The 17,163-nt window shown below is 41.1% G+C and overlaps 1 protein-coding gene across 6 annotated transcripts in view; it reads left to right on the top strand.

The window, feature by feature from the left end:
- KIAA0586 (KIAA0586 ortholog) overlaps positions 1-17,163 on the top strand; it is a 133,902-nt gene that overhangs the window by 375 nt on the left and 116,364 nt on the right. For 2 of the 6 annotated variants that reach the window (XM_043516007.1, XM_043516006.1), the window contains exons 2-7: positions 541-883; positions 1,327-1,334; positions 2,526-2,609; positions 5,175-5,232; positions 13,814-13,883; positions 16,010-16,184. In XM_043516007.1, the coding sequence (XP_043371942.1) occupies positions 580-883; positions 1,327-1,334; positions 2,526-2,609; positions 5,175-5,232; positions 13,814-13,883; positions 16,010-16,184 (699 nt within the window). In that variant the 5' untranslated portion in view covers positions 541-579. Of the gene's footprint in view, positions 1-540; positions 884-1,326; positions 1,335-2,523; positions 2,610-5,162; positions 5,233-13,813; positions 13,884-16,009; positions 16,185-17,163 lie in introns of those variants that run through there. The other 4 variants (XM_043516005.1, XM_043516009.1, XM_038405118.2 and 1 more) reach the window with 2 other exon arrangements.

Raw genomic sequence — 17,163 nt, 5'->3', positions numbered from 1 at the left:
GGATCCCTGTACTCCTAGGGGTGCGGGGGAAGGAACCGTGCACCCTGTGCCCTGCCGGGCGGGCAGTGGGGGGTGGGGAGGGAGCCTCTGCCCTGCCCTGCGGGGCTGGGGGGCTGGGGGAGGGAGCCTGCGGTGGGGGAAGGGGGTGCTGCATCCCAATTCTTGACGTGTATGCTGCTCCCTATCCTCGCTATAGCACTGTTGCTGGCTAGGTGGGCGCTGCTTGGAACTGAAATACTGTGACGTTAGGCCCATGAGAACTATTCAGGGTAGATCGTCCCTGCCCCTCCTATGGTAAAACGATGAGGGCTGAGGGAGGAGGTGACTGATTGATTGTATATGTTGGTTTAGATCCTGGGATAATTTGCTGGCATCTGACTACCTTGTAAACCCCACTCCCTCCCTCCCCCGCCCCCGTGCTCTTAGTTCTTTAATCCTAGGTTATTATGATGTGGGTGCCCCTGTCCATAATCAGTTCATAAGCATTAATAAACTGCCCGCTTTTAGTTTGTTAATAATGTTATTAAACCCCATTAATAGGTTGGTTGTGAGTGTTGAAAACTGCATTGTGAGCTCTTCATGGAGGTGGAAAGTAATTCTAGTGTTAGCCAGGACTCTACGGCTAGCTTCACTGCCAGTGACGTGCTTATCCGCTCCACCAGCCTCCACGCAAAAGAAAAACCCACTGGCACTTGGACAGCACCTGCTGACTGCAGTAGAAAAAAAGTTAAAATTTCGGTAAAGAAGCTTCGTGAAGTGGCTTTTCCCTACCAGGCAGATGATGCAGCTTTGATTAAAGACAAAACAGCCTATATTCCTCCAGCATTGTCAGCAAACAAACCTCTGCCAAATAGATCAACTGTCGCTACCTCCAGCAGCGGTATGTGATCAAACCCCATTTCTTTGGGGTAATTTGTCTAGTCAGATCCTTTTTCTAGCATGTCATTTATGGATGTATTTATATTAGGAAAGTTGTCTGTAACGATTGATATGAATTGGTTATACTTTTTTTTGTTTCCTAATTGACCAGATGTCATTTAGCCAGTTTTGTGAAATACTACTTTGTTTTAACATGTTTTGTATAAAATATTTTAGAATGGTTTTCTAACTCTGTACAAAATGTCCCCAAACTTCACACACTTCTTAAATATTGCTCCAAATTCTGTGTAGTACATTTATTATGCTGATAAATTTGCCATTGGCTATTCATAATGATGAATTAGAAGGAAGGATATTCTGTGTCTTGTACCTTTTGGTCATTTTAGCCCTCTTTGTACCTACATGGGGATTGCAGGTCCTACTGTAGCACTGTACTGGAGGAAAGATCACAGGCTTTTTCATGCACTTGCAGCTTTCTCTATCTTTAAAATGACAGATTAATTTGCTCTGAGGGCTGGAACTGATAGATTTCCCAATGTACGATGACCATAACCTACTGAGATTAGGAAGAAATATGTATTGGCAGTTTAGAATAGAGAATACAGTCATGAAAAGATGTTAAATATTAAATGCTTTGTATGGATATTTCAAAAAAGGTAATTCCAGTGACCCCTCTGTTTTGGTTACATAATGATTGCATGTTTAGAGGGACACATTTAACTTGAAAGGTAGTCAGGTTTTTTTTTAAAACTGTGTTTAAAAAGAGTTTCAGATACAACAGCTGCCCCGACTCTTCTTGGTAATTACTGTGATTACAATATTAAAATGAGATTTTTACAGTTTAGCTTTTTTCTCTGGTGTTGCTTTGTGAAAGACCCACACAAACAGCTGAACCCACTTAACTACTTATACAGATGAAACAGTGAAACTGACAAATATACAAGTAAACTGAAAAAAACATAATATATTATTTCCTCTAATCTTTAAGTTCTAGTAATTTTTGGTGCATACTACAATAGTAAGTAAAGCATTTTCAGGTTCGAAATTGAATTTTTTTTTTAAGTTGATGACATCCGTTTAACAGTGTTTCTCCCTACATTTCAAGTATATCTTAAATGTCTGGCAGCTAAAGCTATATCTTATTCCCTATCATCTAGAAACTACAGTAATGGGTTCATTTAAAATAGTTAAAATTGACATATACTGTGCCATGAATTTATTGGGCTAGAATGTGCCTCTTGTCTCTTTAGAAAATAAAGTTTTCATTGTTGATCAAAGGATCACACAACTTTACAAGATGTTATCTTTGTAAAAGGGCATTAGAATGCATTACCCCATTAATTTATGTTGATTTCATACTGAATTTGATCCAGAGTTGTCACTGCATCATTTGCGATTCTCACTTTCAGCAAGTTCCTCTTGTGTGTTAAACAGGTTTATGTTGCATCTCGGACATTGTTCATTAATATGCCAGTTCCAGGTTGACACTCTGAGCTCATTTGTGCAATGAAGGTCATTTTGTTTAGTTTAGATTTTTAAAGGTACAGATATAGAAATGACTAAGATGTGGAACAGACTCGTTATACCTGTCACAAATGTGTAAACTACATATGCATAACTACAGGAAAGTCTCTTTTATTTTAGCGGTTCGAAGTATGTTGGCTGAAAGAAGTTCAGAACATCTGTTTTCAGTAGAAAATGATTTAGAACCCATGCTATTATCACAGAAGGTAAGAAGACTTACTGTTCTATTCCTGATCCTACAATCCTGAAGTGTATGCCAAACATCCATCTCAAAAGATTATATATACGATCCAAATTTTAGTAGAACAGCAAACTTCTTCTCTCTGAGAGGCTTATCTGACTTCAGCCCTATTCCTCCGAAGACTTCTGCATGTGCTGAACTTTTATGCACTGGAAGTATTGAAGTCAATGCACATGCATAAGTCTTTGCAAAATCAGAGCTTTTATGTTCTCTTATCTTATCTAGTATATAGTGATTATGCATGCATTGTTTTCTTATGTTCCCCCTATAGCAACTGTTTTTTCAAATTATAGTGTAATTATTCCTATGAAATTTCTGCTCCTTGAATAGCACAAATCAATATGATTTCCTGAAGACCTTTAATATTATGATTATAGTTTCTTTTGCTTCCTGTCATTGTTCATTTAAATAGACATTAGTTCATATCAGTCTATTAACATTTCTTTAATATTTCAGTGTGACCCTTTCTAGCTCAATTAGTTTCTCCTTTTATATTTGCTATATTTTCTGTAGTCTGTACTTGCTGAGATCTGTTTTTAGTGAATCCATTGTACATGGCCATGCATAAGGATAAAATTCTCCTGTCTTCTGTGCTGTGAAGGGACTGCAGATGGGTTTCTGTATGGCTCAGAGTAGATCCAGTGACAGATGAGTAGTGGCAAATAGGACCTGTAGCTATTAGCCTTACTCATAGGCTGAAGTAGTGACTGTAGAGCAGTGGTTTTCAACCTGTGGTCTGCAGACCCCTGGGGGTCTGCAGACTATGTCTAAGGAGTCTGTGAGAGGTGACTGTGAAAAGAAAGTTTCAGATCCCAGAAAAGGCATTACTTTTGATTGATCAGAAAAACTGATGTGAGTAGTCCCACCTACAGGTCAAAACCCAGAAGTATTGTCATTACCATAGAAGCCCACATTTAGTGCCCTTTCTCACTTTGTGTCAAATGCCGTGCCATGCACATGCAACGTTTATAGTTGAATTCTGTTCAGTCAGTTTTCAGTCTAAGACTTTAAGAGTACAGCAGTTTGAATTTCTAAAGGGGTCCATGCTTCCATATGAAAGTTTTTCGGGATCCGCAAATGAATAAAGGTTGAAAACCACTACTGTAGAGTACAGTTCTGCAAACCCACATCAAAGTTTAGGGTAATGTGGTGGATTTTTATCTCTCCATCCCAGCAGTAGAGCATGATTATTCAAGGTTTATCTCGGTGAAATAAATTCCATTATATGATCCAAGTCCTGGAATCACTTGCGTATATGCTTAACTTTATGTGCATGAGTAGTTATGATGAATTCATTGGGACTGCTTGCACATGTTAAAATAAGCACATATGTAATTTTTATCGCTATTAATGAGTTATTTGTTTAAAATCCTTTGGCTACCAATGTGCAAAATAAACACCTTAATATTGAGATTACTTCTTATTTTTAGTCTAAATGCATTACTGTCCAGAAAAATATCACAATCAATATTATTCTAGGTTAGCGGGTACAGAGAGTAGGGTCTCTGAATAGCAGCTTGTATTACTCCAATGTGGAGGTCTTTATGCCCACATGTTCAGCATTCATGTCTGTTTCTGAAACTTTTGGGTGCTGATACAAAATAAGACATACTTTACTGATTTATAATTGCATACTATATTTCTAATCACATCAGCCACACTATCAGAGGCTCGTTCACCTGCGCATCTACCAATGTGATGTATGCCATCATGTGCCAGCAATGCCCCTCTGCCATGTACATTGGTCAAACTGGACAGTCTCTACGTAAAAGAATAAATGGACACAAATCAGACGTCAAGAATTATAACATTCAAAAACCAGTTGGAGAACACTTCAATCTCTCCGGTCACTCGATTACAGACCTGAGGGTGGCTATCCTTCAACAAAAAAACTTCAAAACCAGACTCCAACGAGAGACTGCTGAATTGGAATTAATTTGCAAACTGGATACAATTAATTTAGGCTTGAATAGAGACTGGGAATGGATGAGTCATTACACAAAGTAAAACTATTTCCCCATGTTATTTCTCCCCCCCAACCCACCCCCCACTGTTCCTCTGATATTCTTGTTAACTGCTGGAAATAGCCTACCTTGCTTGTCACCATGAAAGGTTTTCCTCCTTTTCCCCCCCCTGCTGCTGGTGATGGCTCATCTGAAGTGATCGCTCTCCTTACAGTGTGTATGATAAAACCCATTGTTTCATGTTCTCTGTGTGTGTATATAAATCTCCCCTCTGTATTTTCCACCAAATGCATCCGATGAAGTGAGCTGTAGCTCACGAAAGCTTATGCTCAAATAGATTTGTTATTCTCTAAGGTGCCACAAGTACTCCTTTTCTTTTTGCGAATACAGACTAACACGGCTGCTACTCTGAAATCTATATTTCTTTTGTATTTTGATCTGTGTGTGTGTGTGTGTGTGTGTGTGTGTGTATGTATATAAAAATAATTTAAACATAAATTCTTCTTGATACATGTTGTTAATGTTTGTTTTTCCCCTCACACCTATCCCTAAAGGATTATTCTAAGGAAACTGCAGTAAAAGGAGTTTCTTTGCAAGTAATGGAAGATGGAAATAGACGAGAAGGTAAGACAAAATATCAGACTTCTATAACCATTGTTAAGAAAAAAGCTATTTTGGAAAATAGCTATAAAATGTTTGTTTCATATCTTTTCCTTCAGTATAAAAATTGTTAGTCAAGATGTTGCAGTTCATGAGTTTCATTAGTAAAATGAGGTTATCTTAAATCCTTCTTTTTTAACAGTGGGAGTTCTATTCTATTTCATTCTGTCCTTTACCATACGAGGTCATATACTGTGCTCATCCCTGTAGGATCTGAGCACCTTCCAATAGTGTATTAAACTGCATTGCCAGAAATCTTGGCAGCCTCCTAGTACTGAAGTGGTGCATGCCTTTTAATAGAATATTCAAGAGCTCGCGATTTTTGGTTTGAAGAGCTTGTTTGGTGACATTAGCATGAGGTCAGTTACTGCTGCAGTGAGAAAAGGAGTACTTGTGGCACCTTAGAGACTAACAAATTTATTAGAGCATAAGCTTTCGTGAGCTACAGCTCACTTCATCGGATGCAGTGAGTGTACATATTTTTGCAAGCAACCAATTTCTAGGAAAAGCTATATTTTTAAAAATGAGATTTGTTTGGAATCAGCTTTTTGAAAATGGGATTTGTATTTTAATTAAACTGGTCAGATTTGGCCCCTAAATTATGGGGTTTTTTAATTAATATTTATAAGACTTTAACAGCATTGGTAGCATTGCAGTTTCATCTTTTTTGATGATATTTCAAGTTTGGTTGATAAGGGTAATAGTGTGGATGTAATAGACTTCTGAAAGGCATTTGACTTGGTATTAAACAACATATTGATTAAGGAATTAGAACAATACAAAATCAACATATCCCATTAAATGGTTTAAAAACTGGCTAACTGATAGGGTCAAAACGTAATTGTAAACAGGGACTCATCATAGAGCAGATGTATTTCTAGTGAGGTCCTGCACATATTGGGTCTTGGCCAGTGTTTTCTCTAATTTTTTATGTCCACGTGCAGAATTAATTTTGTTATGTGCACCAATATGGAGGTGATGTGTGGCGGGGGCGAGGGGTTCAGAGTGTGCGAGGGGGTTGGGGCACTGGGTTAGGCTGTGTGGGGGGGATAAGGGCTCCGGCTGGGAGTGTGGGCTCTGGGGTGGGGCTGTGGATGAGGGGATTAGGGTGCGGGAGGGGGCTCAGGACGAGGGCAGAGGGTTGGGGTGTGGGGGTGATGGCTCTGGCTGGGGGTGGGGTTGGGAATGAGGGGTTCAGGGTGAAGGAGGAGGCTGAGGGCTGGGGCAGCGGGTGATGGCTCCAGCTGGGGGTGAAGGTTCTGGGGTGGGGCCGGGGATGAGGGGTTTGGGATTCAGGCTGCTCCGGGGCTACAACGGGGAGAGAGGACTCCCCCTAGCCCTCTCTCACCACAGCAGCTTGGGGCCGGGTCAGAGGTGCCTCTGCCCATCCACAGCAGCTCTGGCAGGGTGGGGCCAGGCCAGGCTGCGGGAGGGGCTTCTCTCCCTGGCAGCTCTGGTGGGCCGGGCTCGGGCAGGGGCTCCTCTCCCGGGCAGCTTGAGTGGGCCTGGGCTGGACCAGGTGAGGGTAGGGGCTTCTCTCCCCGGCAGCTCTGGCGGGCCCAGGACGGGATGGGGGGAGGGGCTCCTGTCCCTGTCAGCTCCAGTGGGTCTGGGCTGGGGAGGTGCTCCTCTCCCCGGCTGGGCCAGGGGAGGGGCTCCTCTCCCTGCCTGTGTGGCCCTTGAGAGCCTGCTGCACAACCACGCAGCTTACAGGAAACTTAGTTCTTGTCCCTACGCTATTTAACATTGTTTATCAATAAGCTGGAAGGAAACAATCATTACCCATAAAGTTTGTAGATGACAGAGATTGGGGAAGTGGTGAATAATGTGGCGGAGAGCTCACTGATATTGAGCTAACTGGATAAATATATGCTCTAGTTCAAACAGGAATTAATTCAGAGAATTCCTATAGCCAACCTATGTCAGAGGACAGACTAGATGATCACAATGGTCCATGCTAGCCTTACATTGTATGTATGAATTTTTTTTCAATTCTAAAAAAGCTATTTTAAAAAAAAGTTACAGTATTCATCTATAATTTTTGCAGCATTTTACTAGGTGATGGATCAAACATGAAAGGAGTTTATAACCAAGAAGTAAACTACATTTTTAAACTTTTTTAGCTTTAATAATCGGATGGTAAAATAGGCAAAGAAATCTGTTTTTTAATACTTCTCTCTCACTTTTTAATTTCATGTAATATGGAATATCTACAATAAAAAAAACAATGTTCTGTGTAAAATTGTTACCTATTAAAGACATAATTATATGCTCAGGGTTTAGCTGATCGCCATATTTGGGGTCGGGAAGGAATTTTCCTCCAGGACAGATTGGAAGAGGCCCTGGAGGTTTTTCGCCTTCCTCTGTAGCATGGGGCACGGGTCACTTGCTGGAGAATTCTCTGCTTCTTGAAGTCTTTAAACCACGATTTGAGGACTTCAATAGCTCAGACATAGGTGAGGTTTTTCGCAGTAGTGGGTGGGTGAGATTCTGTAGCCTGCATTGTGCAGGAGGTCAGACGAGATGATCATAATGGTCCCTTCTGACCTTAGTATCTATGAATCGTTTCTTCTCTGACCATTGGCAGTGGTTTTGCTTTCTGTGAGTTTTTTAATTAATATTTGTTGGGGGGGGAAAGAAATAATTGCAGTGCCACTCAGCCCTGCTCCTGGCCCCGCCCCCAGCTGCAGCCCAGGCTACTGGCCTCATCCCCGCCCCGAGCTTTGACCCCTGACTGTGACTTCTGCTCCCAGCCCTGCACCCAGCCTCGTCCTCCAGCTGCGGCTCTACTCCCAGCCCTGGACCCGCCCCCAGCCTTGGTCCCTGGACATGGCTCCATTCCAGCCCAGACCCAGCCCAGCTGCAGCCCCAGCCTTGGCTTCCTTACTCCTGACTGCCCCCCCGATCCTGGCCCTGGCTCCCATGGGGGGCAGGAGGGGAGACAAGGGTAAGGGGGGGTTGCAACTATGAAAAGTTTGGGGGCCACTGGGCTAGATGATCATAATAGTCTCTTCTGACCTGAAATCTATTTAAAAGAAGATTGTGTGTGTTTTTTCTCTATTTAGTTGTCAAACTTAAGAGAAAGTACTGCCCCTTTAAGGAATAGTGCAAAGGTTGGATTGTTGCTATGGGAACCTACTTACAACTAAACAAGTTGTTGTTTGTGAGAGATTCCTTCTGTTGGGAGTTTGGTGCCCTAGTGCAATTTGGAGGGGGGTAGGTTGTGTAATCTTAAACTGAAGCACCATGTGGTCAGGTAATGGTCTTGTAGTAAATTGCTAAAATGTTTACTTCACTTCATTTTATGATAAATTATTACTTTCCTCTAATAGTTTTTTTTCTTAATTTCTTTCAAAATGTGTTTGATTCTTTTAAGAGTTACTGCTATGAATTATATTGGGTTAAATAATGCTTTTGCCCCTCTCCTACATGCATCTAAAATAAATGTGTAAATCCTGAGGTTCCTTTTGAGAATACATCAGTTCTTGAACTTTTCTGTTTCCGTGATATTCCTGTGTATAGGGATAAATGTTAAATTATACAGATTATGACTGTTAGATACAGTTCTGTGGTGACCTAAAATCCTATTTTTGACATCTCCGACTTAAGGAATATTTCCAGCACACCTCTGAACAACATACTAACCCACAGAGACCTTCCTACCAAGACTACAAAAAGAAGGATTCTGGGTGGACTCCTCCTGAAAGTCGAAACAACAGACTGGACTTCTACATAGAGTGCTTCCACTGACGTGCAGGGGCTGAAATTGTGGAAAAGCAGCATCACTTGCCCCATAACCTCAACCGTGCAGAACACAATGCCATCCACAGCCTCAGAAACAACTCTGACATCATAATCAAAAAGGCTGACAAAGGAGGTGCTATCGTCATCATGAATAGGTCGGAATATGAACAAGAGGCTGCTAGGCAACTTTCCAACACCACTTTCTACAAGCCATTACCCTCTGATCCCACTGAGAGTTACCAAAAGAAACTACAGCATTTGCTCAAGAAACTCCCTGAAAAAGCACAAGAACAAATCTGCACAGACAAACCCCTGGAACCCCGACCTGGGGTATTCTATCTGCTACCCAAGATCCATAAACCTGGAAATCCTGGACGCCCCATCATCTCAGGCATTGGCGCCCTGACAGCAGAATTCATAGATACTAAGGTCAGAAGGGACCATTCTGATCATCTAGTCCGACCTCCTGCACAGCGCAGGCCACAGAATCTCACCCACCCACTCCTACGAAAAACCTCACCCATGTCTGAGCTATTGAAGTCCTCAAATCGTGGTTTAAAGATTTCAAGGAGCAGAGAAGCCTCCCTCAAGTGAGCCGTGCCCCATGCTACAGAGGAAGGCGAAAAACCTCCAGGGCCTCTCCAATCTGCCCTGGAGGAAAATTCCTTCCCGACCCCAAATATGGCGATCAGCTAAACCCTGAATTGTCTGGCTATGTAGACTCCCTCCTCAGGCCCTTCGTTACCAGCACTCCCAGCTATCTTTGAGACACCACTGACTTCCTGAGGAAACTACAATCCATTGGTGATCTTCCTGAAAACACCATCCTGGCCAATATGGATGTAGAAGCCCTCTATACCAACATTCCACACAAAGATGGACTACAAGCTGTCAGGAACAATATCCCCGATAATGTCACGGCAAACCTGGTGGCTGAACTTTGACTTTGTCTCTACCCATAACTATTTCACATTTGGGGACAATGTATACCTTCAAATCAGCGGCACTGCGATGGGTACCCGCATGGCCCCACAGTATGTCAACATTTTTATGGCTGACTTAAAACAACTTTTCCTCTGCTCTCGTCCCCTAATACTTCTACTCTGCTTGCGCTACATTGATGACATCTTCATCATCTGGACCCATGGAAAAGAAGCTCTTGAGGAATTCCACCATGATTTCAACAATTTCCATCCCCCATCAACCTCAGCCTGGACCAGTCCACACAAGAGATCCACTTCCTGGACACTACGGTGCTAATAAGCGATGGTCACATAAACACCACCCTATACCGGAAACGTACTGACCGCTATTCCTACCTACATGCCTCCAGCTTTCATCCAGACAACACCACACGATCCATTGTCTACAGCCAGGCTCTATGATACAACCGCATTCTCTCCAACCCCTCAAACAGAGACAAACACCTACAAGATCTCTATCAAGCATTCTTACAACTACAATACCCACCTGCTGAAGTGAAGAAACAGATTGACAGAGCCAGAAGAGTACCCAGAAGTCACCTACTACAGGACAGGCCCAACAAAGAAAATAACAGAACGCCACTAACCATCACCTTCAGCCCTCAACTAAAACCTCTCCAACGCATCATCAAGGATCTACAACCTATCCTGAAGGATGACCCATCACTCTCAAAGATCTTGGGAGACAGGCCAGTCTTTGCTTACAGACAGCCCCACAGCCTGAAGCAAATACTCACCAGCAACCACACAACAGAACCAGTAACCCAGGAACCTATCCTTGCAACAAAGCCCGTTGCCAACTGTTTCCACATATCTATTCAGGGGACACCATCATAGGGCCTAATCACATCAGCCACACTATCAGAGGCTCGTTCACCTGTGCATCTACCAGTGTGATATATGCCATGTACATTGGTCAAACTGGACAGTCTCTACGTAAAAGAATAAATGGACACAAATCAGACATCAAGAATTATAACATTCAAAAACCAGTTGGAGAACACTTCATTCTCTCTGGTCACTCGATTACAGACCTAAAAGTTGCAATTCTTCAACAAAACATCTTCAAAAACAGACTCCAATGAGAGACTGCTGAATTGGAATTAATTTGCAAACTGGATACAATTAACTTAGGCTTGAATAGAGACTGGGAGTGGATGGGTCATTACACAAAGTAAAACTATTTCCTCTTGTTTATTCCCCACGCCCCGCCCCCCACTGTTCCTCAGACGTTCTTGTCAGCTGCTGGAAATGGCCCACCTTGATTATCACTACAAAAGGTTCACCCCTGCTCTCCTGCTGGTAATAGCTCACCTTCAGTGATCACTCTCGTTACAGTGTGTATGGTAACACCCATTGTTTCATGTTCTCTATGTATATAAATCTGCCCACTGTATTTTCCACAGAATGCATCTGATGAAGTGAGCTATAGCTCACGAAAGCTTATGCTCAAATAAACTTGTTAGTCTCTAAGGTGCCACAAGTACTCCTTTTCTTTTTGTTAGATTCCTGTACCTTATACTGGTCGTATAAAAGTGAAACATTTAAAACTCACTGTTTCCATGTTGAAAAAATGAGTTTAAATTAATAAAATCTAAATATTTTTCCCAATTCTAATCTCTCATTTAAATCAGAGATGCCAATTTTTGAAGTATAGTTCTACTCTGTGGGCTGTAAAACAGCTATAAAAAAGGAGTATGCAGTGTAGTTGCAGCTGTGTTGGTCCCAGGATATTAGAGGCAAGGTGGGTGAGGTAATATCTTTTGTTGGACCAACTTTTGTTCGTGAGAGAAACAAGCTTTCAAGCCACAGAGAGCTGTACTTCAGGTCTGGGAAAGGTACTCCAAGCATCATAGCTTTTCAGAAGGCAGTCACTCTATATCTGCCCTATCAGTCCTCATCCTCAAAGGAAATCTGCACAACACTTTCAAAAGATGAGCTTAGGAGCTTAAATTCATTACTCTGCTAGAAACTGAAACTCACGGATGGAACAGAGACTGGATTTATGGCTTATTACAACAAGCTGTAACCCACTAAACCCCTCTTTTTGTCCTATGATTGCAGAGGTGTTAATGGGCCGCTCTATCTTGAATGGTCCCTTAGAATATGTTCTAACTACTTACGCTAAACAATCTGTTTCACCATGCGTTTAACTGAGATGCTCAGAGTTCCTTTCAGAGTACCAGCCGTGTTAGTCTGTATTCGCAAAAAGAAAAGGAGTACTTGTGGCACCTTAGAGACTGACAAATTTATTTGAGCATAAGCTTTCGTGAGCCACAGCTCACTTCATCGGATGCATTTCCTTTCCTACACCTGAAGAAGAGCTCTTTGTGACTCAAAGCTTGTCTCTCTCTCCAACAGAAGTTGGTCCAACAAAAGATATTACTTCACCGATCTTGTCTCTTTTTAGAAAGAAGATCCATAGTTGTACATGAACGATTTCCAGATTCTGTGTGCTCAGCTTACATGTATAAAGATGCTTTTCTGACTGCCAGCCTTGCAAACTCAGTCTGGAATATGAAAGTCAGTAATTCTTCCTGGATTGTTCACTGTCAGTGTGGGGCAAATTCTGACTTCAGTCACCCTTTGCAACCCCATTGCCCTCAGTGGAGTTGCACAGATTCACTGTTCTTTGATGACAAGGATAAATAGAAATGCATACACCCACACCCCTATTTCTAAACACTGAGGTTAGCAGATATAACTAAATACATACAAGGATTGGATTTGTAGAGTAAGAAAGGGCATGTTTAAACCTAGTCACTTTTCAGAACATTATTGAGGAGGAGAGACCCCATTGTGAATTACTAAATTTCACAAACTGATAAATAAGCAAACAAACAGTTAAAAATGAGCAAGGTTAATGCATTGCAAAATTTAATTTAGTCATTGCTTTTCAAGTGCAGTTTAACTTTATCTGATACTACTTAGTATATTAAGAAAAGATCCACCCTCTGTGCAGCCCTCAGGGTGGGGGTAAAGGAGGGCCGAGCCCTTCTTATCAAGGTGAAACATATGTGTTTTGTTAAATAATGTACAGTAGTATTGATAATGAGATCTTACTACAATTTCTGTTAAATCTTTGCTGAGAGGGAGGTAGAAGGCTACTCTGTTACATGTGCATTATAAAATGTGCAGATTAGCAATACGCATATTAGCAAGGTTGTATTATAACATAGTTTATCTATGGCAAGCAGTGCTGCTTACTCTGAATTTTCAAGATCCTTTACTAAGTAAACTTGGTGCAGCTTGCTTATGACTATTGGATTTGGAGTCCTCTGTGATGCACAATGGGGGAGAATCCTGATTAGGGGACCTTCTAGAGCATTTGATGGTGGGTGAAGGTTTTTGTTGCACTTGATAGCACAGGAAAAACTAATATTAATATTATTCAGTTTTAGTTCATTTTTGTTTATTAGAAAGTTTCAGTTAGTTTGTACAGTTTAAATGTATATGTCATGTGCTGCACACATTCAAAACTGTCATTATTTTGACAGCATTCTCAAATTCTTCACTGCTTTATGTGAGAGAAAATAAATTCAGTTATTCTCATAGTGCATTGGGTTGTCTTATCAATGACTATCTTTAAAATGCAGTAGTGAATGATACTCAGATTTTTTTAGCCCTATGTTAAATGATGCCTAATGTTTGTCTTTTCATAACATTTACACCCTGAAATAATGTGGCTTGTGTATTCAGCTGTGATGTACTTTATACCAAATTTCTACATGTTACTGAAATAACTTTGTTTTTACCTTTATAAAATGAGACCTGAAAATTAAATTTGACAAAGTGTATATTATATTCTTCTTTCACAGACGGCGATATATTTATTTCTCAGTACACTACTGGCGAGAGAGAAGCTTTGCGCGCTGTATTAAAACAGAGGTAAGTTTGAGCTGTGAATAATGTCTCAGCTGTTCAGTTTCTATTAAGATATGTGGTTCCTGGTTTTCTTGATCCCTCTTAGTAGCACTGATAAAAGGAAAATGGTTCTTTATTCTCCTCCATTAATATTCCGTTTATACTAGTGGAACTATTTTTTTCAGAACTCATTTTCTGGTTTGAAGTCTATCTGCCCTACAGTGTCTTTACTATTTTGTACAATTTTTTTTCTTTAATGCTTTCAAAAACCTTTTGGAATAATGCCTTAGTGATACAAAAAATGGGGCAGGAATTGTTCTGATTTATTTAGTGCCCAAAGCATGCTAGGCATTTTACAAAAAAAATAAGGAGATAAGGTCACTGCCACTAGCAGCCTTCAACTTGGACTGTTGCCTGGTTACAGACTGCTTGAATAAGGTCAAGTCTATACCACAGTCTAGAACTGCATATGTAATTGAACTAGGTGAGCCAGTGTGTAAACCCATAGTGTGTCATGGTTGCAGTAATATCATAGACAGACCATGCCCTTAATATTACAAACATTAACAAATGGTACCTCTGTAACAAATCTTTATTATCTTGTTGCAATAAAGATTTAAGTAAAATTCTTCAGTGTCAGCTGTGTAGTAGAAATGTGTAATTTTTCTTTAAAGGAAGTTTATTGTTGGAGAAGCCATAAATGCCTGTATGGGTGTGACCCAAGGACCTCTTGATGCCAACTGGCAAAGGGCACTGAGGTACATAAGGGTTACAGAAATCCCCTGGGTCTGATATCTACATACTGGTCCAGCAAAGAATGTCATGTAAGGTCTGTAATGAAAGTATCATACTGGAAATCATAATCATTGTGAGATGTATGTACAGAAAATATGTGAAGTTACGTATATATACTAAAAATTATGTTCTTTGGGTCTGTGAATTAAGACAGGTCCCCAAAAGATAATCCACATACTCCTGGCAGGGAGATGGGAAGAGATGCTTGTCTCATTTTGGCTGGTGATGTGCAAATTAAGTATTGTGTGGTTCTCAATGGATGCCCATTTACAGACCTAGCAAAATACCAATCAATAGATTGTGGAGGTTGCAGGAAAAAACAAAACCAGCAAGAGTTATCCTTTTTTGGAGTAGGATAATGAACTTCTGAAACTATATCTGGGTGCAGATGAACCCCCAAGTTATCCCTTCATTCTATGAGGACAAGTTGCCATTGGAGTCTATCTTATGAGAAGGGATTTCATCCAACCTGACAGAAAATGCTTGGAAAAAGACTATCTTGTAAGGGATAGGGAATGCCTTGTATATTAAGCTTAGTCTGTAGAAAGCATGTTATGATTCCGTTTTGTATGTAACCATTTGTTTCCTGTATTGAATCACTGTTCTTTGATAATAAATGTATTCTTGTTTTCACTATAAGTAAAGTATATCTAAGTGTTGTGTATTAAGTTAAAAGAAAAAGAGTACTTGTGGCATTTTAGAGACTAACAAATTTATTTGAGCATAAGCTTTCGTGAGCTACAGCTCACTTCATCGGATGCATTCAGTGGAAAATATAGTGGGGAGCTGTACGCATCCGATGAAGTGAGCTGTAGCTCACGAAAGCTTATGCTCAAATAAATTTGTTAGTCTCTAAGGTGCCACAGGTACTCCTTTTCTTTTTGTGAATACAGACTAACACGGCTGCTACTCGGAAACCATGTATTAAGTTGACTCTTACAACCTGATGTGTATTATTCCTTTGGAGGTAGCGAATCTAGGAGTTCTGTGAGTGTCCAGTTAAATGGGGTCGGAGCACTTCAGAGGAACATTTGGAAGGCTTGCGGGTTGGTGTGTATGAGTTGCTAACCTGTACAGAGAGAGTAAGGCCTGTGGAGGCCTGCAAGGCAGCTTGTGTTGCCAGAGGCTAGTGGTTTCAGGGAGCTGCTCCATAGCAGGCACAGACAAGACATCCTCATGCGAAGGGCAGGTGGTGGTGAGATCCCTCACAATCCTGGGTATCCCTGGAAAATCTCACAATGGCTAATAATGCTGAAGAAAGGCTAGTTTATGGGGAAGGAGGGAATGGGAATGTTATGCTCGATCAGGAATTGACAAGAATGCCATTCACAGGAAGATACGTTTTGTATTTATAGAACCCCAAACCCTCCTGTATTTAAGGAGGTGAAGGTACAGCTTTTAGAAAATGTATCTACGGAAAAGAAAAAGAGTGCTCAAGATACCAGGTCAGCACACAGCAATATAGATTCAGCTACAACCGTCGCGGCAGCCACAGCAGCTGCCATTGCTACAACAGCTCCACTTCTCAAAGTAAGACTTTTTTTGGTAAAATTAGTTCTCTATCAAGTTAAATAGTAGAAATAATAAATAAGTCTGAGGTGGCTAGTAGTGAAGTTCCCAATGTCTTTCATTTGTATTCTCTTCATATGTGCTCACAGTCATCTCAATGAACAGCATGGCTCATTGGGTGGGTAGGAGGGGATGACAAAATGATACAATACTTGGTGCGTTCAGTGAAGTCTGTTCTGTGTATTTGTAGGTGTGACCCAAGGGCCTCTTGATGCCAATGGCAGAAGGCACAGGGTACGCTGGGGTACAGGGATCTTCTGGATTTACCAGAAGGGGTCATGCAAGATCTCTACTGGAAGTCTTTGTCCCTCTTGTCATCTTAATTATTGTGAGATGTATATACAGAAAATATGTGACAAGTAAGTTGTGTGTCTCTCTATATATATATATAGACACACACACACACACACACACACATATACACACATAAAAGGTAGCGTGCCTTGAGACAGACACGAAAGACATCTCAGACATCCTGGTTGACAGTGCTGGGGAAAGGACTTGGAGTAAGCTATTCTGTAGGAGATAGGAGAATGTCTTGTGAGTGAAGCTGCGGTTCTAGAAAGCAGATTATGATTTTGTTTTATATGTAACCATTTGTTTCCAATATTCTTATGGTCAGTTGAGTCTCTGATCTTTGATAATAAACTTATTCTTGCTTTCACTGTAAATATATCTAAGTGCTGTATGTTAAGCAGATTAGTGATTCTGAGTTGGATCTTGTAAGCTGATGTGTGCTATACCCTTAGGAGAAGAGAATCTAAGAGTTTGGTGAATGTTCAGTGGATCAGTGGCTGGGTACTCCAGAGGGATGCTCTGCGGACTCATGAGTTGGTGTGTACCTGTTGCTAACCTGTACAGAGAGCATGATGCATGCGGAAGCCTGGAAGGCAGCTTGTTTTGCCAGAGGCTGTTGGAATCAGGGAGCTGATCCATAGCA

Source organism: Dermochelys coriacea, chromosome 6 (genome assembly GCF_009764565.3).
Source record: "Dermochelys coriacea isolate rDerCor1 chromosome 6, rDerCor1.pri.v4, whole genome shotgun sequence".
NCBI classification, from domain to species: Eukaryota; Metazoa; Chordata; order Testudines; family Dermochelyidae; genus Dermochelys; species Dermochelys coriacea.
This window is presented reverse-complemented; position numbering and strand designations above follow the sequence as displayed.